The sequence below is a fragment of the Gracilinanus agilis genome, chromosome 6, assembly GCF_016433145.1.
Source record: "Gracilinanus agilis isolate LMUSP501 chromosome 6, AgileGrace, whole genome shotgun sequence".
Classification (NCBI taxonomy): Eukaryota; Metazoa; Chordata; class Mammalia; order Didelphimorphia; family Didelphidae; genus Gracilinanus; species Gracilinanus agilis.
The window spans coordinates 257269441-257292794 of NC_058135.1; the positions used below are offsets into that span (position 1 = coordinate 257269441).

At 40.0% G+C, this 23354-nt stretch overlaps 1 protein-coding gene across 1 annotated transcript in view; it reads left to right on the top strand.

The window, feature by feature from the left end:
* The first annotated feature begins 5117 nt into the window (after nucleotides 1-5117).
* KIAA1549L (KIAA1549 like) overlaps nucleotides 5118-23354 on the top strand; it is a 190311-nt gene continuing 172074 nt past the window's right edge. Inside the window, exons 1-2 of the mRNA XM_044681845.1 lie at nucleotides 5118-5259; nucleotides 20502-23102. Coding sequence (XP_044537780.1) covers nucleotides 5118-5259; nucleotides 20502-23102 — 2743 coding nt within the window. The remainder of the gene's footprint in view (nucleotides 5260-20501; nucleotides 23103-23354) is intronic.

A 23354-nucleotide genomic window follows, 5' to 3' on the forward strand; every position in this document is an offset into this window, starting at 1 on the left:
GTAGCCACATGGTACAGCCTGCGTGGGCAAACCTGTTGAAAAGCAAGCTATCACAAGGGTTCAGAGAAAATATTTTGTAGGATCTATATGAACCGATTGTATGAAAGATTGGCATGAACTTAAGTGGAGCGAAAGACAATGAGCCAAGAGGACACCAGAGACAGTGGGCTTTGGGGCACTAAGAGCTTAAAGGTCATGGATTCAACTTGTCTCAGAGACCAGATCAGAACCTTGCTCTTCCTACATCTAAGGCTGCCTTTTCTAGCCACTCTACAGTATACAAGGTCACTTCTTATTCCCTCACCATTTATTAAGTCATTAAAATATAACAAATTAATATTTGCATTAATTTCTGTTTTAAAAAATTATCCATAGCATCAGAAGGGGATGCTAAATACTTATTCAGTGCTACAGATTGGAAGACAGGACTTCCAGAATTGAAAGAGAGATGAACTTGAACTCCTAGGAACTGAATTCCAGCCATGCCCTTTATTATCTGTGTGATCCTGGGTAACTCATTTAACCTCTCTGGGCTTCTGTTCCTCATCTACAAAATAAGGGTTGGACTAAATAACCTCTAAGTTCCCTTTAGATCTACAGTCCTTTCCTCGTGAGTACAAAGTACTAGGGATGCAAAGTTGCAAAAATTGGACAGTCCCTGACCTCAAGGAACTTGCACTTATTCATCTGTTCATTTCCTGCTGACTTTACTCAGCAGAACAAGATAAAAGATCCATTGAAAGTTTTATTGTAAATGTAAAATCTGTATCAGATTGCTTACCATCTGGAGGAAGGGAGCAAGGGAGAGAATTCAAGACTCAAAATTCTTTTTTAAAACGATGGAAACTTTTTTTTGCATGTAATTGGGAAAAAATGAAATTAAAAAAAATATATCCATCGAAGCCATGCTGATAGTTTCCAGTCCTCTCTAAGAAACCAGGGCATTGGTGTCATGCTTTGAATTGTCAGTACCTCAGACAGCTCCTTGCAGGCTCAGGCAAGTCTGTCTTTGACCCCAATGGTAAGTATATCTCTTGCCCATCATTTTCAAGGCTTCAGCCTAAAACATACCCTAATTCATCTTGCTTTCAAAAGAGCAAGATGAAGAGTCATACTACAGAACAGATGGAGAATAGGGAGAGTTAGATTTTCTTTTCACTGGCTAGTGGAGCCAGTTTTCGATCATCAATTTTGAATGAAGAAAGCCAAAGCCCCTAATTTCCAAATGTTGTCCCTCTCTTGATCCCGTAGTACATGAGAGCTTCATCTCCTGGATGACTATCACAGGGGGTACCTAGACAACTGATTAGTTTGGTGGGGAGAGATTTGTGTTAATCTCATCTTGTTTGTTGATTGGCAAAATTAGCCTTCTTCACCATATTAGTATTTGTGGGGAACTGTGAATTCATGGAGGTGAATATTCTCTCAAAAGTGGAGATTGCTCCTATCCAATCTTTCTCATTCTCTCCATGTCTGCTCAATATGCTGTCAACTTTCCCCCAGGTCAGGGGTTCTTAACCTGAGGTTCGTGTTGTTTTAAACCCTTACCTTCTGTCTTAGAATAAATACTGTATGTTAATTCCAAGGCAGAAGAGCAGTAAGGGCTAGGCCATGGGGGTTAAGTGACTTGCTCAGGATCACAAGGTAGGAAGTGTCTGAGACCAGGTTTGAACCTAGGATCTACCCTCTCTAGGGCTCAGTCTCCATCCACTGGGCCACCTAGGTACTCCTATCAAGCTTTTTTGAATGGCTACTCATCTCATATAGGGTACTTTTCAGTATTCCAGAAATTGATGTAATTCATATGTCATCCACAATAGGAACATCTGGAGAACTTCACCATTGGTAGGAAATCTTTCTTCCACTTGGTCCCTATTCTACACATCCTCTATGAGCAAGGCAAACTCTTTTTCTGGGCATATCCTTTCTTGTCTTATAACTTGATTGATGCTGATAATTAAAAGGATAGAAATAAGTTCTGGCCCTGTGATTTCATTGGCCTAGGGAAGTTCCAGGTGAGGAAATTTCCTATAAAAATGCAACTTCTCTGTAACTTGTAATCTTAGAGAGTCGCTTGTAGCACTGAGAAGGTAAAACACTTGCCCATGGTGTGTCAGACATAAAATCCAAGTCTTTCTGGATTTGAGGCCAGTTCTCTATTAGCTATACCAGTGATGTTGTCCACATCACTCAGGTAGAAATAGGATCACATGGTGATCCTTAGAAAGGAAACTAGATGGCACAGTGGATAGAGTCCTGGGCTTGGAATCCTCATTTTCATGAGTTAAAATCCAGCCTTGGAAACTTACTATATGATCCTAGGAAAGTCACTTAACCCTATTTGCCTCAGTTTCTTCATCTGTAAGATGATCTAGAGTAGGCAATGGCAAACCACTCCAGTATCTTTGCCAGGAAAACCCCAGATGGGGGGTCACAGAGATTTAGACATAACTGAAATGGCTAAACAACAACATTGACTTAGAAAATCATTAACATTATCTATGTGGAATTCCATTTTTATTTATTTTGTTAATATTTCTCAATTATATTTTAATCTATATCCAGCCGCTCCTGGGAATTTTGTGGTCACATTGACACTTCAACATTATAACACACATTTCTCCTAATCAAAGTATACTTACAAATTATCTTTGTGGTGGAATCTTGTACGGCCATAACATATACAAGAGAGGCACTTTGTTGAAAGAAGAGCCTTGAAGATGAATTTTATGCTGCTACTGAAATGATGAAAAAACCCAGCAAAATAAATACAGCAACACCTTGTATTTTCTGCATCTTTCATCCAATTGTGTAGCCTGCTGTAATTGTCCTTTAGGAAAGCCTGCCCTTTCCCTTCTCACAGCCTCATCAGTGACATCCTTTCTATAGATATCATTCTTTTATTAAAAATATTTTTAAAATCCTTTATCTTCTATCTTAGAATCAATACTAAATATTGGGTTTAAGGCAGAAGAATGGTAAGGACTAGGCAGTTGAGGTTAAGTGACTTGCTCAGGGTCACACAAGTAGGAAGTGTCTGAGGCCAGATTAGATATCATTCTTATAAAAAATATGCTGCAGATGAGAAAGTATTCCTACCGGTGCATAGTTATTGATCTTCTCTTGATTGTATCTTTTCATTAGTAATACCATTATAGGTTTTTTTCTTAGATATTGTGTAACTTTCAGTTGTCCTGACAATTGGTCCCTCAACAACCTCAAAATTGCATCACTTCCAATATAGATTTCCTCTTCTGGTCTGGTACAGTTTCATTTCCCTCTGTTCCATTTACACTTTTATTTGAAAAATTGAGGCCTGCTATTTTAGAGTCCAAACATGATGGTTTTATTGTCATTGATGAGGAATATATTATGTGAGGGTAATGCTATCCCATGTTTTGAATTTTTATTGTTCTCTTTCCAGTTTCATCTTTAAATGCTCTTGGGACAAGGTAGCTTAATTAGTTCTCATCTAGAGCTTTTTGCCAATTTATTTTTCCTTCCTATACTTCTTGCTGTCTATGAGGCATTACTGTAATTATCGTTACAGTTGATAATCTTCCACCATCCTCTTCCCTATGGTTTTGAAAATTAGTTTATATTACAGAGTTCTTCTGTAAGTGGCTGCCATGGGTCTTCTATTGGCAAGAAGATCAAGAGTGTGTTTGCTGAATGAGGTGGTTTCCAGGCCCTTTTGGCCTCTTCATCATGGTGATAGCTTTAATTTGGTTAAACTTCTATATGAAGTGATGATGACCAGACTTAATGTCTTTATTCATTTCCCAACTTTCAGTATTGACAGCTTGCTTGGATAACCCAAGCTGGAGCTATTTAAGTCAGAGATAACATTTTTCCATCTTTGCCCTTCCTTCTAATTTGGTTTTCATTTTTATCTTTTTCTTTAACAAGCTGATGGTCTGATGGAACCTCAGATAGACAATTCAGAAATTACTTCTACCTCATTAACTATTCATTGTCTATCTGTTAAGATAAAGTCAGTTTCATAATTTACAATTTTTGGCACTCCTCTTCTATTCCAACTTGCCTTTTGATGACTTCAGTCCCCATCACATACTCTGTGATCTCCCAGTAACATGGGCCTTCTTCCTGTTCCTCACACAAGACACTCCATCTCCTGACTCTGGGTATATGTCTGGCTGTTCCCCAGCCTGGAATCCTCTCCTTCCTCATCTTCACTTCTAGGCTTCCTTCAAAATCCCACTTTCAATGAGAACCCTTTCCTGATCCTCCCTTAATTTTAATACCTTCTCTCTCTTGATTCTCACTAATTAATCCTGTATATATCTTGTTTGTATATAATTGTTTATATATTGCCCCGTCCACCAGATTGTGAGTTTCTTGAGAGCTGGGCATATCTTCTGCCTTTCTTGGAACCCCTAATGCTTTTCCATAGCTGGCACATAAGAAGTGCTTAATAAGGAGGTAGCTGTTGCTCAGTGCTCAGAGCACTGGACCTGGACTCAGGAAGATTTGAGCACAAGTCCAGCGAGTCATATAATTTCTGTACACCCAGGAGGCAGCTAGGTAGCTCAATTGTATAGATTACTGAGCCTGGAGTCAGAGAGACCTGAGCTCAAATCTGGTCTCAGATACTTTATAGCTCTGTGACTGTGGGCTAGTCTCTTAACCTCTGATTGCCTGACGAAGGATCCACTAGAAAAGGACATGGTAGCTAGGGAGTCAAGATAGCAGATGGTGGTTTAGAAGCAGAGAAAGTGAAGTCCTCTGTGAAAACCCTTCCACACCAATAAAAAACAAAGTGCTTTGAGGAAGACACAAAACCAAATACAACAACAGGACAGAGTTGGGGACCCTCCTGCTGGATTCAACTTAAAAGGGACCCAGAGAAGGTTGAATTTTCAGGTTTAAGGAAAAGAAAGAAGGAAGGTCCCTTTTCCCACCTACTATGCTGAGACTCTGGCAGTTGCTGGGATCTTGGGGGTGAGGGCTTCACCTGGGAGGGAGTGCCTTGCTACCATAGCTACTAGAGGCTCAGGTCTCTGACCACAGCTGGCATCTTGGGCCTCTGCCCCTGGAAGTTTTGGCCTCAGGGCACATCCAGCTCTGCAGCTCAGCTGACTTAATCCAGTCTAGCAATGGTACAGATAAGAAGCCTTCAGTGGGCAGAGAAGCTCAATCTCCAACACCCCTCCCCCAGCTACTGTGCTGAGACCTGCAGTAAGAATCTGGCTGACTGGGATCCCAGGGTGAAGGCTGCAACCATGACAAAGTACCTTGGTACCACCACAGGAAGCTCAGGGCTCTGGCCTGGCAGCTGGCAGGTGAATTAAGTATCTAGAAGATACCAGGAGGTAATGAGATTTTAGTAGGTCAAGGAATGATTGTTTAGGACCAGTATTAGAAGGATCACAGGCTTTGGGAAGGCCAACAGGATAAAGTTTACAGGATACCAAATGCTATTAAACAGGGTTTATTAAGGAAAGGGAAGGAAGGGAAGGGAAGTTGGATAATCTATCTAAAGAATATAAATAACCCTCCCCACCAAATCTAGTTATCTTCAGAGAGATGGTATCTACACTATCATTTATCTCTCTACCTAAAAGTCCCAGTTCTTACAATAAATACACTACTCTAACCCAAATCCCCCCTGGTGATAGAGGTGATAAGGTTTGAAGTTAAGCAGGAATAGGACTCAGGGAAAGGTTATCACTGACAGATGCTTTAGGTGTCTCAAGCAGCTCTATTGAAATATCTCTCAGCCAGAAGCAACAGGTTACACAGGAACAGATTGGTGGTAAAATGGATCAGAAGGACAGCCATATGAGAGGTAGAATAGCCAATCAAGGTCCACCCAAGGAGCTAAAACAAACTCAACCTCCAGCTTCAGCTGTCTCTTAGAAGAAGCCCTGTCACTTCTCTAGAATTCCGGAACCTTCTTGCTTCTGCCTTTTCAGCAGCTCCTGCTCTTTTCCTTATAACACAGGGAGGCAGCTGGCAGAAAGGAGTAGAGAGTAGGACAAGGGTAACTACCTTCTCATCATCTATGAGATAGGATGGCATATAAGTGGCAGTTATCTTCAGAATGGTCTTTTGACAAGTGCCATAAGTGCTGCCAAGACCAAGCATCCATTAAACTCTTCTTCTTTTGTCTTTTATATCACAAGGACACAAAAAATCTAACAATTTTTCAATTTGCCTCTTCAAGGAGAACCTATTTTACAGATGAGGAAACTGAGGATGAAATTGGGTGAGTGACTTGTCCAGGGTTAACAAGACCAGATATATTTGAGGCAGGATTCAAATGCAGATCTTCCTTACTCCAAATTCAGTGTCTTGTCATTTTTGTGCTGATCGCTGAAGATACAAGGAAAAAAGTGAAAATTGATCCTTCCCTTAATGAGCTTAAAGTTTAGTTAGGGGAGAAAACATGCCCATATATTAGTATATAAAAAAGAGAATTGTTGCAAAGTGATTTAAGGGGAAAGTCATTATTAGTAGCTATAAAGAATCAGAAAAGACCTCATATAGAAGGTATGCTTGGGCTGAGCCTTGAATGGAATGAGGGATTCTCAGAGACAGTGGGTCTTTCCAGGAGGGAATGTAAATGCCCTGAGAAGATGGAGAAATTTGTCTTTAGCTAGACCAGTGGTTCCCAAACCTTTTTGGCCTACCACCCCCTTTCCAGAAAAAATATTACTTAGCCCCCTGGAAATTATTTTTTAAATTTTAATAGCAATTAATAGGAAAGATAAATGCACCTGTTGCCATCACCGCCTCCCTGGATCTCTGCAGCACCCACCAGGGGGTGGTAGCACCCACTTTGGGAATCACTGAGCTAGACTAATATTGGATGGTAGTCTTTCAATTAAGGGGACCATATGAAAATTCCCAACATGATAAAACCAACTGGATTTATATGCCAGGGCATGACCTTTGAGAAAACTGGGATCGTTCTCACATTTTAATAAACCATCAATATATGTCTTTTCTGAAAGAAAATTGACTTCTAGAATTCATAAAATCATAGCATTTCAGAGTTGGTAATGACTTCACAAGCTGTTGAATTCATTCCATACGCATGGAGGAATTCCCCCCTTCCCCAGTATTCTTTTACAACTTGTCTACTAGCATTAACCTGAAGCCTTCCTAGGTGATGAGCAACTCACCACCTCTGATAATAACCCGTTCCATTTGGGATAGCTCTTATGGCTTTTCTTTGATCAATGTACCTCTCCTGCATGAGGAAAGGGCAGAGTTGGTGAGAGTAAAAGAGAGGAAAGCTCTTCAGCTTTCTTTGAGTAACTGAGTCTCTTCAGACTTCGGGTACTGCTAGATTCTTGCTTTATGAGGGAAGATGAAAGATGCTAACCCAATTCAGATTGCTAAAGGGAAAGACTTGGGAAAAAGCCAACATTCAATGAGCTGACAGTCTCCATCATGTCCCAATCCCTAATTTACTTTACTAGAAATTTGGGGGAACTTTCCTTTGGCTAAGATCTGAGACTCCTCTCGTTTAACCAGAATGACTTTGTTCTCAATTGGAGAACTCCATTCTGTATTGTCTGGCATATATATTCTTTATGTAAACTTTCTCTGATTTCTGTTTTGTTGTGACTTGGATAAATGAGTTTCTTTGATTAAAAAAAGTATTGCATGATTCAAAAATAAAGAAGCTTTTCCTTACACCAGACTAAATCTGGCAGCTTTCCTCATTCTTCCTATTTCTGCCTTTTGAGGCCCAATAGGAGGAGTCTTTTCTTCATGCCAGCCCTTCAAATACTTGCAGACATTGTGGTCCTCTGTGGTCCTCCCTTCCCTACTTGTTCTGAAATTATGAACTACATTGTATTGTAGTTTCTAAATGTATTAGGCTTGGACTTAGTGCTCTGTTATAATCTTTATGTTTATTGAATTTGATTTCTCTGACTACTGCTGTTTTAATTTCACTTCTCAATTTTTAATTTCAGTTCTTCATTTTTAATGTATATCATTGTTTCTTAGGGATTTCATATTTCAACAATCTGAAAGCTTTGAAAATAATAATGATAATGAAAAAAGATATTTTTTAAAGTATGTTAAGGTTTGCAAAACATTTTATCTAGGCAGCTATAAGAAATCTAGGCAGTAGTGCTAGTCTTGAAATCAAGAATAGACCTAAGGGGGGCTCAGTGGATTGAGAGCCAGGCCTAGAGATGGGAGGTCCTAGGTTCAAATCTGGCCTCAGACACTTCTAGCTGTGTGACCCTGGGCAAGTCACTTGACCCCCATTGCCCAGCCCTTACCACTCTTCTGCCTTGGAACCAATACACAGTATTTATTCCAAGACGGAAGGTTTAAAAAAAAAAAAAAAAGAATAGACCTAAGTTCAAAATCTCATCTCAGACTCTTACTAGCTGTGTGACCTCTAATAAGTCACTTCCCAAGTCATCTCTCCCAGGCCCAGTTTCCTCATCTGCAGGGACAATAACACATCCTTTTGGGGACTGTTGTGAGGACCAACTGAAATATTAAATGGAAAGCAAACTTTAAAGAGCCACATAAATGTTAACTGTATTATTGTTTTTCACTTAGCTGAGCTTCATAACATCCTAATATTCATGAGCACATGACTAATCATACATATAAGATGTTAAACTCTTAGGATGGGAACAATTTCCCCCATACGCCCATGTGACTAAACTAGAAATTTTGTTTTAAAGTTTTGCCATTTTAAAATTTAGTCTAGGAAACTTTGATCTTTAGGTCTCACCGGTATTTTATTTCTAAAAATTTTTTATTTATTTTTATTTTCCTTTTATTCATTTATTTTTATTTTTTAAAGTTTTTTATTTATAAAGTGAATTGGGGCAGCGGAGTGGCTGAGTCGATTGAGAGCCAGGTTCTGGGTTCAAATCTAACCTCAGATACTTCCTAGCTTTGTGACTCTGGACAAGTCCCTTAACTCCCATTGCTTAGCCCTTACTACTTCTGTCTTGGAACCAATACACAGTATTGATTCTAAAATGGAAGGTAACTATGGGAAAATATCCAAAATAAAAATTTAAAAATAAATAATAAAATGGAAGGTAAGGGTTTTGTTTTTTAAAAAAAGTTTAAAGTGAATCATGGCCATTTTTCATTGTGTTTTGGAATTTTGTACTTATTGTATTTTGTATTGTTTTTTTTTTTGGAGAGTGGCAACATCTCAAAGTCCACTTCCCCCACCTGAAATTCTGTGTATTGTGTAACCAGGAACCCTTAATTACTCTTGGAATTTTCAAGAAGTCAACAAAGCTTATGTTACTATTTCACCGGTAAATGGTCCTAACAATTATTTGCTGTGATAATTGTAATGTTCCCAATTCAGGGTGGAAGACAAAATGGTATGTTATTTATCTTGAGGCTGTAGTCTCTGTTTTAACCTCAAGTTTCCCTGCCTAAATAACAAGAGTGGGTCTGCCTGAAGGATGCTACCTAGACAAGGTTGCTTTGCAACAAGATCACTGATACATTATGACCAAGCCTTATAGAATGCCATGAAATCTCATCATAATAACATCTTTCAGCTGAATGGCTCATTTACAGTGTTGTTTCAGGTGGCTCTAGCAGCCCCCAGTAACGTTGTTTCTCCTAACACTATGGCTTTATGTAACCTGTTAAAGACATTCAATAAGCAGTGCTGAGTTACAACTGGACCCGATATCAAGGGGTCCTTGCCTTGCTTCTGACTTAAAGTCCCGAATGTTCATTGTGTGCCCATTTAAGCAACAGAAATGGACAGGACCTTGAAAGCCCCCTGTTAAAGGGCTTTTTATTTTGTCTTTATTTTATTCCAGTAACAAATTCATACATGAGTTTTCCAAATTTACAGGATTCATGTTGTCTTCCCTCCCCTCTTCCCTTCCCCTTCCTGGAGTTGATAAGCAATTCCACTGGGTTATACATGTATTATCACTCAAAACATATTTTCTATATTATTCATTTTTGTAAGAGAATAATCTTATAAAATTCAAACCTGAAATCATGTACCCAAAGAAGTAATAAATCATATATTTTCTTCTGGATTTCTACTCCCACAGTTCTTTCTCTAGATGTGGAGAGTGGTCTTTTCATAAGTCCCTCGGGATTGTCCTGGATCATTGTACTGCTGGACTGTATTTTAGAGATGAGAAGCATATGTTATGCATGGCCTGGAGAACTCGCTTAACATCACACATGGATTGAAGTAGCCACGAGAGGAATATGGGTGATACGGTTGGATAGTAACACGCTCGATGAAATACTAGAGGGAGAAAAGGATAAACATTATAGGAAATGAAAGAGAATATATTTCCAGGGAAAGATGAGGGTACCAGTCCTTGGAGAGCTGTGGAGAAAATGCAAAATGAATCCAAGCAGGCCATTCAAGAGAGGACAAGGGCAGAAATGAAGTGCAAATGGAAATAGAAGCTATTTGTTTCTGTGGTTCAAATGTATGCTTTGTACTGCTATAGGGGAAATTGGACACATCAGGGTAGAAAGCCAACTGTACAAAAACCAATTTAATTTTACATTTTGCGGAGTCTAACTTGTTTTATATAGTAGGAAACTGGAGACCAATGGAAGAACCTTGTTCAAAGTGACTATGAGAATAGTTTGCATAGTGGATAGAAAACTGGACCTTGAATAAAGCAGAGTTCCAGTAGAACATAAGCTTCTTGAGGGCAGAAAGTACAGAGCTTTTGTCTTTGGATCTCTGGTGCCTCGCTTAGAGCTTTGGACATAGTAAGTGCTTAATAAATGTTGAATAGAAATAAGGGTGGAACTCCAAATTTATGGCAGTCAAATGTCTTGAATTAATTTTGCTCATCACTACTTTTTTTGGTTTGAGGTAAATGTCTACAGTTGTTCACAGGCCATCACTTGAACTCTGCAATTAGAGAGGCTGATCTGCCTCTTGAAAGGATGAGAATTGGGGTGGTTGATCTAAATATGGAAAGGATCTTAATTTTACTGGGCTTGCTGAGTGAGCACTTAATTATGGGACTGGTGCTTAGGAAAGAATTTAAACGAAAACCATTACAGTGGAATATAAACATCGCCTACATATCTTGTAATTTTTTGGCCTTCTCTCTGATAGCTCACCTTCCCTTCTTTGGTGGAAGTAGGTACATCTTGCTTTTTGAGTCCTTCTGGCTTGTTTGGTTTAAACCATCTTACTTCCCTCGAGGGCTAAGAACAGTGAGAAAATAAAAATCAATCAACTGATCAGTCAAGAAGCATTTATTACATACCTATTACAAGTCAGGCACCATGTTCAGCCTTGGAAATAGAGACAAAAATGAAAAAAAAACCTTTTTCCTAAGAAACTTACATTCTAATGGGGGAGACTAACGCATATATGTGAATACCAGGGGGATCAGAAATGACTTTACTTAGAGGTTAGGGCTTGAGCTGAATTTTGAAGGAAATCATGAATTCCTGGAGGCATGGATGGGGAGAGAGAGCATTCCAGGCACAAAGGGCAGATAATACAAAGGCATGAATATAAGAAAATGAGGATTGTGTGTCCAGAATAATAAATGAGATCATAGAGTATATGGAGGGCAGTAATGTATAAGGAGACTGGAAAGATACAAAGGAAGGACCTTTTTTTAAAATCGTTACCTTCTGTCTAAGAATAAATACCATGTATTGATTCCAAGGCAGAAGAGTGGTAAAGACTAGGCAATGGAAGTTAAATGATCTTGTCCAAGGTCATACAGCTAGGAAGTGTCTGAGGTCTGATTTGAACCCAGAACCTCCTGTCTCTAAGCTTGACTCTAAAGTCACTGTGCCACCTAGGTGCCCCCCAAAGAAGGACTTTAAATGCTAAACAGAGTATCTAATCCCAGAAGCACTAGGGGGGCCACTGGAGTTTATTGAGTATGGGAGCTGTGGATGGTAATATTATGGAAATTATATTTCTCACAAAAACTAACAATAGGAACTGTGTTGTTTTTGGTTTCACCAGCTAAAAAGACTTAGATAGATAAAATGATTGTGTTCTTCCCACTTCCATATATTTACAAATGTCATTCTCTATGCCTAGAATGGATAATTTCACTATTGCCTCTTGGAATCTCTATCTTCATTCAGTGATTCAAGTGCCATTTTCTATAGGGAGTCTTTCTTTGGAGTAGTATGGTATAATGGAAAGTGCCCTGCTCTCAAGTCTGGATCAGGGTTCAAATCCCACTCTAATGATTTACCTGGGTGATCTTGGGCAATTCACTTAATCTCCCTGAACCTCAGTTTCCTCATTTAAAAAATGAGGGAGTCAAGACTAGATGGCCTCTCTGGTCACTTCCAACTCTAGATACCATTATTGTCCTACTCGTTGGTGCTCACTTCCTCTTCAGATGATCACATATATGTTTACGTATTATATCCCCCAAGGGAATGTAGTGGAACTGTTTTTCACATTGTCTTTGATTTCTCAGGACCTAGCAAATCATTCTGCACTTAACAAGGTTCCATAAATACTTATTAGATTGGATCGGATTGAGATGTTAAGGAAGTGTTACATTTATTAAATAACAGAGGTCTCTGAGACAGAGAAAAGAAAAATTTAAAGCCCAAGCTTTATCAGCTTACTACCTTAGAACCTCTCCAGCTTCCCTGACTCCAATCAAGCACTGGGCATAGCAGAAAATTACTCCTGAAAAATGGGTCCATTTTATATAAGGCAGGACACGACTAAGCTACCATCATCATCATTATCATCACCACCATCATCCCCATTACTGTCATCTTCATCATCATCATGGATGAATAATAATTGCTGGACACAGTACAAAGATGCATCATGGGGATGAGGGGATGTATTACCAACCATAACTTGAGCACCAGAAGTGGCCGGGGTGTGTGTGTGTGTGTGTGTGTGTGTGTGACAATCTCATAGTCCTCTACCCTCATCAGGACACAGCTAGAATATTGTGGTCAGCTCTAAGAGTATTATGTTCCACTTTGAGCCGATAAACCATAAAACATCCAGAGCAGGAGAGCAAAGGACTTCAATTTTGTGACAAATGAGAATGAACTAAAGACACGAGAGATATTTAATCTGGTGAAGAAAAGGCTTAGAAGGGATGGGGGAAGAAGAAATGAACAATCATTTATTAAATGTTTACTACTGCCAACTACTATGGATAATCCACCAATAAGTATTTATTAAGCACCTACTATGTGCCAAGCATTGTACTAAGTGCTTGTGGTATAAAGAAATGCAAAAGACAGTTTCTACCCTCAAAGAGCTTATAATCAAATGAGAGAGACAACGAACAAAAGATACATACAAATCAAACTATATATAAGACAAATAGGAAATAATTAGCAGAGAGGAGATATTAGAATTAAGAGAGGTTGGGAACCCTTCCTATAGAAGTTTCTTCAATTGTGAATGGTCATAACAATATTTAGGTCAAAGTTGCTATGAAGAATGTGCTCTGGAAACTTCCCTTTTCCCAATATTCCAATGGATCAGTGGTTACTTCAATATTGATATTCCCTCCATTGGTATAGATTGCAACCTATCCTTGCCTGCCCATTCTCTAGAACTCTTTTCCATGTCCTCTCATAAATTCACCAAAGAGGATCCATACAATATGTGTGGGGGTTGGGGGGAGAGGCTTTCTTTCCTTGATTCTTCTTTTTAAAAACAAAATCCCCTTACCTTCTGTCTTAGAATCAATATTAAGGATTGGTTCTAAGACAGAAGAGTGGTAAGGGATAGGCAATTGGAGTTAAGTGACTAGCCTAGAATCACACAGCTGGGAAGTGTCTGAGGCCAGATTTGAACCCAGGACCTCCTGTTTCTAGGCCTGGCTCTTAATTCACTGGGTCACCTAGCTTCCCCCTTGACTCCTCTTGACAGCCCAAAGATCTCTTGACATCATAAAGATCACCCATGGACTGTCTATGGGTTATCACCTAGCTTTCATCATGTGACCAACCCATCTTCTTTTACAAGACCATGTTTTATTGATGATAGCATTTACTCTGATTCTCCTTTGAGATTCCTCACTTGTCATCCTGATTATTACAGCCCTTTTTATTGTTATGAGCTCTGGCATTGGGATTCATTGGCATCCTTTTGAGTACATCTAAGTACCCTCATTTTCTCTGCTGACAGAGAGGTGACAGATGGGCCCTATTCTCTTTTCTCCCACTCATGGTGATGAGTGGGTTGTACTGTTTGTTTCACCTTCTGAGTGTTGGAAATCAATACAGTTTGCTCTTTCCTTAAGCCAGGCCAAGGAGAAAGCTTCCTGGCAGGCAGGAAAAGAGACAAAGCAGAAAAAAATATTTAGTTAAGTTTTAGAATTACTATGCCTAGGAATTGGAAACTGAGATAATGCCCCAACAAGTTTTGGTATATGATTGTGAGGGAATGCTATTTTGTTATAAGAAATGATGAGCAGGAAGGTCTCAGAAAACTCTGGGAAGACTTATATGAACTGATGCAAAGTGATACGAATGGAACCAGGTTAACATTGTACATAATAAACACAGTTTTGTTGGGATAATCTGCCCTAAAACACTTAGATTAGTTCTCTAATCAATACAATGAAACAAAACAGTTCCAAAGGACTCATGTTGAAAGGTGCTCTCTACCTCCAGAAAGAGAACTGATGAACTCTGAACACAGGTCAAAAAAACCAGGAGAATGATCCATTTAGGGTGTCAACATCTCCAGAAAGAAAGAAGCTCAGGCAGTTCACAGAAGGGGCTCTCATTGTCCCTTACCTGGACTTTCATGATCTATGCCTTCAATATCTTCATTCTCTGACTTTTGTATAGTGGCCAAAATTATCTTCCCAAATGCACAAGCTAAACATTCCCATACAAAGACGATAAGACACTGAATTTGGAGTAAGGAAGACCTGCATTTGAATCCTGCCTCAACTAGATCTGATCTTAGTGACCCTAGACAAGTCACTCAACCAATTTCATCCTCAGTTTCCTCTTCTGTAAAATAGGGATGATAGCAGCACTTACTTCACAGGTTTCTTGTAAGGATCAGATAAAATAAACATGTAATATACTTTATAAACCTTCAAGTGAGTGATAGATGTTAGTTATTATTATAGCTTTTTTGATGGCTATATAGTACTATTTCACTTAAACCTCCAGGTTTTTAATATCTTTTGATATTAAAAGGAATTGAGAAGGCTAGCAATTCTCTTTGGTAATAAAAAAAATCTCATTAACTTCCTTTCCCTTATCTGGAACACATAGCTTTGAGGACCAAGGGGGAGGATCTGTCTTTAGAAACAAAAACCTTTCCTTTTTCTCCCCATTTCTTAATATTTATCAATATTAAGTAGTAGCCAATTTTTTATAATACTTAAAGGTTTACAAAGCACTCTACATGTGGTATCTCATAACAACCTTGGGATGTAGGTGCAGTTTTTTTTTATTTTTAAACCCTTAACTTCTGTGTATTGACTTATAGGTGGAAGAATGGTAAGGGTGGGCAATGGGGGTCAAGTGACTTGCCCAGGGTCACACAGCTGGGAAGTGTCTGAGGCCAGATTTGAACCTAGGACCTCCCGTCTCTAGGCCTGGCTCTCAATCCACTGAGCTACCCAGCTGCCCCCAGTAGGTGCAGTTTTGATCCTCATTTTACAGATGAGGAAACTGAGGCTAACAGATTAAGTGTCGTGCCCAGGACCACACAGCTAATAAGTGTCTGAAGTAGGATTTGAACTCAAGGCTTTCCTGATTTTAGGTCCAGCACTTTCGCCATTGCACTACCTAGCTGCCTGTTCCCTTAGAAGATTCATAGACCATGACATGGTGTGAAATCTTGCCAATTTTCTCATTTAATTCTCATGAGAGTTTGATAATCAACCTTGGCCTCGTTTTTGATCTGCCACAAAACTTTTCTAGGTTAAGGTCAAGCCGTATGTTCATGGAACAATACGTAAGTGTTACAGATTTTAGAGTCCTGTGAACTGCAGATCTGTATGTCACTGAGAGACTGTTGATGTTCTACATGATAAAATAGATGTGGAAATCTATCTTTTTAGACTTCAGGGTTTTCCTCTTTTTTCTTTTCATAGTATAACCATGATAGACCACATACTCCATTGCTCTTCTTTGGATGCTAAGGGAGAAAGTGAGGAGGGTCCCCAGTACTCCGAGTGGACCTACCCTCCCTCCACCCCGACTCCATGCAAAGTATGAGAAGAAATGAACAAAAATTGCCCAGGACAGGCTGAAAGAATGCTCACATTGAAGAGCTCACAGATCCATTCGAACGCTGATTTTTAACAATGTTTTAGACTCCCGAGGGTGCAGCATCATACACCTTCTATATTCAGTGACTCCCTCGTTTTGCAGATGAGGAAATTTATCTGAGGTCCCCAGAAGTTAAGACACTGAAAGGCAACGAGGTAGCTTAGTGGATCGATAGACCTAGAGACAGGAAATCCTAGGCTGGCTCAAATCTGGCCTCAGACACTTCCTAGCTGTGTGATCTTGGGCAAGTCACTTAACCCCCATTGCCTAGCCCTTACCACTCCTCTGCCTCGGATCTCATAATATACAATACTGATTCCAAAACAGAAGGTAAAGGTTTAAAAAAAAAAGAAATTAAGAGAATTTCTCCAAGTCACATAGGCAGCAAGTAGCAAAACCAAATGGGCGTAGGATTTGTTTACTATGATGAATTATTTTAAAAATCACATTTTTGACATTACCTGCTACTGTAACTTTAATGTTGGAATTTTTAAAAATCTGGTGGTTCTCTTTAAGCACATCTGTGCATTGCAAAATGTTTCATTGTTTCCTCAAGCCTAATATTCTAGTGTCCTCGGTGCTCTGCTATGTAAATCTGCTTCCTTCTATCATGGTTTTTATCATTCCTCAATTTCTATCTCCCTCAGGGCTATCTCCAATTCCATGTAATGATTTTCAAAGTTATGTGAGAAGAGCTAACATTTACACAGTACTTCAAGCTTTCCAATGCGCTTCGTAGATGTGATCTCCTTTGAGCCTGATAACAACTTTGTGAGGTGCTATGATCCCCATTTTACAGATGAGGAAACAGGATGAGAGATTAAGTGAATTGCTCAGTATTTGACAGAATTTGAACTCAGGTCTTTCTGACTCCAAGTTCAGTGTTCCATGCACACTGCACAAACAGGCTATCAAAGTTATCTGACAATTTATTGACCTGAAAGATGACTAGGAAAAAGAGAAAGTGAAAAAACAGCAGAATTACAGACTTTCTTGTTGGAAGGGATCCTTGTGTGGTCTGACCATAAAGAACCTTCTCTTCAGCATACCAGCCTTTGTTCCCATTGGAGCGTGAAAACATTCCCGTGGCGATGAGAATCCACTAAGTCTCAGGAGAATTCTTTCCATTTCTGAATAGCACTAATTGTTAGGAACTTTCCCCCTTAAATCATATATAAATTGGCCTCTTTTCAACTTCAGTTGCTTTTAATTCTGCCTGGGGATAAGCAGAATAAATCTATATAATAAATAGCTTTTCAAATACTTAAAAATGGCTGCCAGGTCTCCCCACATCCACCTCTTCACTTCTCCAGAATAAAGAAGGTTCCCAGATCCTTTGGTTTGACCTCATATAGCTTGAACTTGAGACCTGTCACCATCTTGATCACTTTCCTCTATATATTCCCCAGCTTATCATGTGGTACCAAGTACTAAACCCAATATATTCCTTAAATGTGGTTCAGCCAGAGCAGATGGTTTTATCATCTCCTTATTCTTGGAAACTATGCCTGTTGTCTACAACATCACACAATTAACTCATTTCACACTCCCCGACCTATCCCTCACAACCAACAAACTGTTGTTTCCACCAACTGGTTGAGATATTTTTGAACTCAAGTACAAGACTTATACTTATTCCTATTAATCTTTTACTATTAGATCCATTCCTATGTTCTAAGCCTATTAGTCAGTGAATAAGCATTTATTAAGCATCTTCTATGAGCCAGATGCTATGCTAAACACTATCGACAACACTGGACCAAAATCGATTATGTATGTATGTGTGCGTGGGATTTCATCTTTTTTTAAAATAACATTTTATTTGCCCCCAGTTACATGTAAAAACAGTATTCAACATTCTTTTAAAAGTTTTTGAGTTTCATATTCTCTCTTCCCTTTCTACACGTCCTTCCACTCCTCCCCCTCTCCCTAAAATGATGTGACAAAAATTTTATATGTGCAATCATGTAAAAATATTTCCAAATTAGTCATCTTGTGAAAGAGATTTCAAACCCCAAAAAAGTAGAAAGAAAATGAAATATAGTATGTTTCAGTCTGCATTCAGATTCCATCAGTTCTTTCTTGGAAAGCAGATTGCATTTTTCATCATGAGTCTCTGGGATTGTCTCGGATCAATACGTTGGTGAAAATAACTAGGACATTAAGTTATTCATCAAAAGTCACTCTGTGCAATGTTCTTCTGGTTCTGCTCGCTTCACTTTGCATCAGTTTATGTAAGACTTTTCAGATTTTTCTGAGGGATTTCATCTTCATTTGATTTTTTTTGCTCCCTATTTTTTCATCATCCTTAGTAATACCACACCAGTCTTGGATTATTCCATTTCTCTCCAGTTCTGCTCAAGACCCTCCTTTAAAATCCCTTGAAATATCTTCCTTCTATGAAATACCCTTTTCCTTCCATCTGCTGTGGATGTATCTTTTAGGTACCCAATAATTTACATGGTGTGTTTTCTATTAGAATGCAAGCTTCTATTAGAATTTCTGCCCTTCTTTGAATCCCTTTGTGACCAAGATTGTGCCTTGTGCATAGTAGGCACTTAATGCTTTTTTATATGAACTCCTCCATCATATGCTATCCATAATAGTTATCACTAAACTGGTTTAAGTTTTTAAAATAATAATTCCAACATGAACTATTTTTAAAAAAAGGAACTTGCCAAATCTGAATCAGCTCCCCAAGGCTAGCTATATTCCATCCTCATCCCTGAGCATGAAGTGAGGTAGAAAGCTATTAGGATTGAGAAGTGTTGCTGAAGAATCTGAGTCACTTGAGATGGGAGAACAAGGAAGAGGAGGTGATTAACAGCATCAGAGCTGCTGATAGGTCAAGAAGAAGGAGTTTTAGGAAAAGGTCATTGGATTTGGCAAGTGAAGAGATCTCTGGTTACTTTGGAGAGAGCACATTTGCTCATCTGAGTTCAGAAGCCAGACTATAGAGAGTAAAGAACTTAATGAGAAAAAATGGAGGCATCAATAATAGATAGCTTTCTCAAGGCGTTTAGCAACAAAAACAAAAAGAGGTAAAGGATGGTAACTAGTGAGGACGAAATGGTCAAGTGAGGGATTTTTGTGAGGCATGGACATGCTTGTAGGTAATATGGCAACAGTTGGAAGAAGAGAAAAAACTAAAGAGAAGGGAGTATGAATGAAAAATACTACACTGATGAGTTGAATCAGAAATCATAGGGTCACAGATTTAGAACTGGAAGACATATTAGAGGTAGGATCATTGGGTTGTTCATTTAGGGCTCTCAATCAGTGGCCATCTAGTCCAACCTCCTCATTTTAGAAATGAGGAAAATGAAGGCCAGAAAAGGGAAATCACTCATGTAAGAAATGGCAGAGAGTTGGGTTTTGAATCACAGTTTTTACCTCCATATTCAGAGTTCTTCATTGTTATCTCTACCTTGGAATTTGAGAGAAAAGGAAGGTAGCAAGAAATGTCTCAGAAAGATCATTGAATCTGGAGCTACAAGATCAGGATTTCAGTCTTCACTGTGTCACTTGCTATGTGGGTGACCTTGGGTAAATCATTTCACCAAAGGGTTCTGTTTCCTCATGCACAAAACGAAGACATTAGACTAGCTCAATGGCTTCTAAAGGCCCTTCCATTTCTAGATATGGGCTTATTACTTGGCAGCCCCATTTGCCACATCACTATCCAGCTCGCATCAAATGTCCAATTGCCTGACGCTTTTTTCTCTCTGCCTCTTCTCTTTTAAAAATCTCTTTTATGCCTTAATAAAGTCTTGCTTATCTGCATATTGTTTTCCCATGGTAGTGTTGGCATAAAAAAGGAAGGTCTGGGTATATGCTTGGTGACCTCTTTCTTTGATTGCCTCAGAGTATTTTTTCTTTGTAAAGTTGCATGGAAAAGGAAATCTCCCGTTAACATTTTTTTTTGATTGATAGGATTGCCTCAGGGAATCTTTCCAACGTAAGAAGCCACATGGGTGAAATAATTCCAAACTTGGGTAGTTTGGAAAACAATTTCCTTGTGCTTCACACACAGTCTCTATGCTAGATGTTTTCAGCTGCTTAGTGCAGCTGTTAATCTAGAAGAAACTGCCATTCGACTTCATTCTCTTTCTCAGATGGTGGTTTTATACTTCAGTGTCTTCTAATTATATTTATTCCTATTTTATCACCATAAAATGGAAAACCTGACTTATCCCACTCTTGGCTTTCATTATGCATTCCTCCGATGGGAACCAAATGACAAAATTAAAACACACAAATATTCCTTATTTTTATAGGTACCAACCATCCGTGGATGAATGTCACCCTAACCCCACACTCATTTGCAAACCTTCGGCGATCTACATCAACATCACCAACATGGCCTTCTTGGGAATTAAAGTCTTCCTCAAATGTTGATAGGCTCAAGGACCCCATGAGACATTTCCCTGAAAATGCAAGCTTGCTTCAGATAATCAGATCCACTCTGGCTCATCCTCCCTCTAGAACTAGGTCTCAAACAGATTTCTCTTCCACCCTTTACCAAGGGAGTGGACATAGTGCATCCCTGGATCCTTCCAAGGAGTTGGCCCAGGCTCTCGCCCATCCAAGACCTCGAGATTCGGATGAAGTAGCCGACGTGTCAGGTTTGCCTCAACACAACATGTCTGTCCCATTGTTGTCCACAACACCATCTGTGACATTGTCAAGTGCTGTCCTGTCATCTCAGCTAATGCCATTAGGACCACCTTCCATTCCAAACCAGCACACACCAGGGTCAGACATTGTCTCAGCTCTTCCATCCCCATCACTCTCTTCATCTGTTCCTGGCTCACCTCATACTATCATATTTTCTAAACCTACTAAGCTACCAGTCAAAGTGCCTTCATTCCCCCAGAGAGCTCCCCATGATTCTTCCCATAGAGAAAGTACAGATAATCCCTTAGACCCTCTTTCCAGTAAAACAAATCACCCTCCATCCAGAAAGGCCCAAGAATTAACAGACAACCTCAGTCTGGATTTTTCTGGATCTACAACAGCACAGTATTCTAGACTGGTCCCAAGTGAGAGACTGAACCCCGAAAGCCCATCTACATCTGTGTTTGTGAATTCCATGCCAGACATACCCCATCTGTCTTCCTCACCAGTTGCGCCTGGAAGCCTACCTTGGCTTCCAAGTCAAACCCCCACATTGTTGAAGTTCACAGATGTGTCTTCTTCAGGCCCAGTCCACACTCAACCATTCAAATCAAGAGTGACTAAAAGGGCCCATGGCAGTGTGTCCTGGCCGGCTTTTGAGAGCTCATCAGAGATGTCTGAAGTGGGGTCCAGACTTGTCCAAAGCATAGATGGAAGAACTGCTTCAATGGAAAGGAGACACAGTCCATCCATCCATGCTACATTAAACAAGCCTGTGCATTTGTCACCAGCTTCTGAGGAGGTGGGAGCAGGGTCCCATTCTGTGAAACGTACCCCTTCCTCTTTGGGGCCAGCCACTTTGTCTTTGGTCGCTGTTGGTGGAGCAACTGCTACTCATGCCACCTCTTCCTCAGCAACAAAAAATGAACCAGCCTCTCCGACAACATCTGATTTCCCATGGCAGTCGTGGAGCAGGGCATCTCCTCTACTTATGGCAGCAAAAAAACCAACTTTTCAAGAAAAGGACAAGGATGGGACTCCTGCCGACTTGTTCCTCATGGAGACAGGCCAGTCCTCTGTCCAATATTCTACAACTTCAAGTCTTCTCCCAGGAAAAGAAGGCAGCTTGATGGGTGCTTTTATGGAAAATGAAAAAGCCAATATGGTGGCATCTCCTACTCAGGAAGCTACCAGCCAATCCACTTTAAGTGAGACCATGTCAGATTTGACAACCAATCACATTCCAGCTGCGATCATCACAGAACCACAAGCGAGTCTCACTCTCTCAGAGTTGCCTGTTCCTCCTGTCCCACCAACAGAGCGATCATTCATGGCTTTGGGGTCTTCTCCCATTGTGGATGCTGAGTCTGAGATCATGGCGGCCCCCACAAATCCTGCTAGAATCACCACATCAGCCCCTAAGCAAGAGGCAGCATTTCTTTCTTCAGCCCATACTCTCCATTCTTCTGTACCAGCAAGAACCCAAGAGTCAACAAGCACAGCTATTTCCCAGGGTTTTCTTTCAGGAGAAACCGAGTCCCATTTCTTAGAATCGGCAATAACTGTCTTGGCTCACCAAAAAGATTATGATTTAAATGGACATGAGAAAAGTCCCACCTCTTCAGTAACCCATTCTGCCAAAGTCAGTGCTCTCAACAGCCCAAATTCAGCTGCCAAAGTGACACATTCTCCAGATGTCAGAGATGCTTATCTGCATCCTGCCTTTGCTAAGGAGTTCAGCGTTCAGCATCCATCCCTTAATCTAAGCACAGAACAAGCCACACACCAGTCCAGAGTTACTACAATCGGAAACTCTACAGACCTTTGGCCCACAAACCATAAAAACATCACCCGTGACCTTGAAACATCACTCAGACCACTCCTCGCTACACACGAAGCTTTCGCGACTCTCCGTCAACATCTTTCACGTCTTCCCTCAAAATCGCCTCCACCTTTGACATCTCTTCCACCAGCCTCGTCAGATTTAACTTCCCCCATCAGCCTTCAGGAGATGTTTCCGGGGGAAACAGAGACCAGAACCTCATTTGCCAGTACTCGCCATCCATCGCCTATGATAAACACTTCTGTGCCATTCCAGAGTGGCCATAAGCCTTGGACGTTTCCTGCTGCTGTTCTTCCCACACTAACCCCTGCCTTATTCAAGACAGCACCTAAAGTACCACTGACTTCTCCAGTCCCTGAGAATTGGACTGTTGCAACTGCTCATGCAAGTAGTTTGGTTCCTGGTTCCCAACGCACAGGTATGACCACTTCCACGGCCAAAAGCATCTTCAAGGTCAACATCATTAGCTAGCCTTCCTCTGAGGGAAAACATACACATACAAACACACACATGCACACATGCATGCACACACACACATACATACACTCCTTGTAATGGAACAGAGCTCCTGAAAAGCCCCAGTTCTGATCCTTCTGGCCATCTGTTTGTCCAGAAGCATTCAGAACTTAAATACATTTATTAAGGAGTAATAACATATTTCATCACAGCT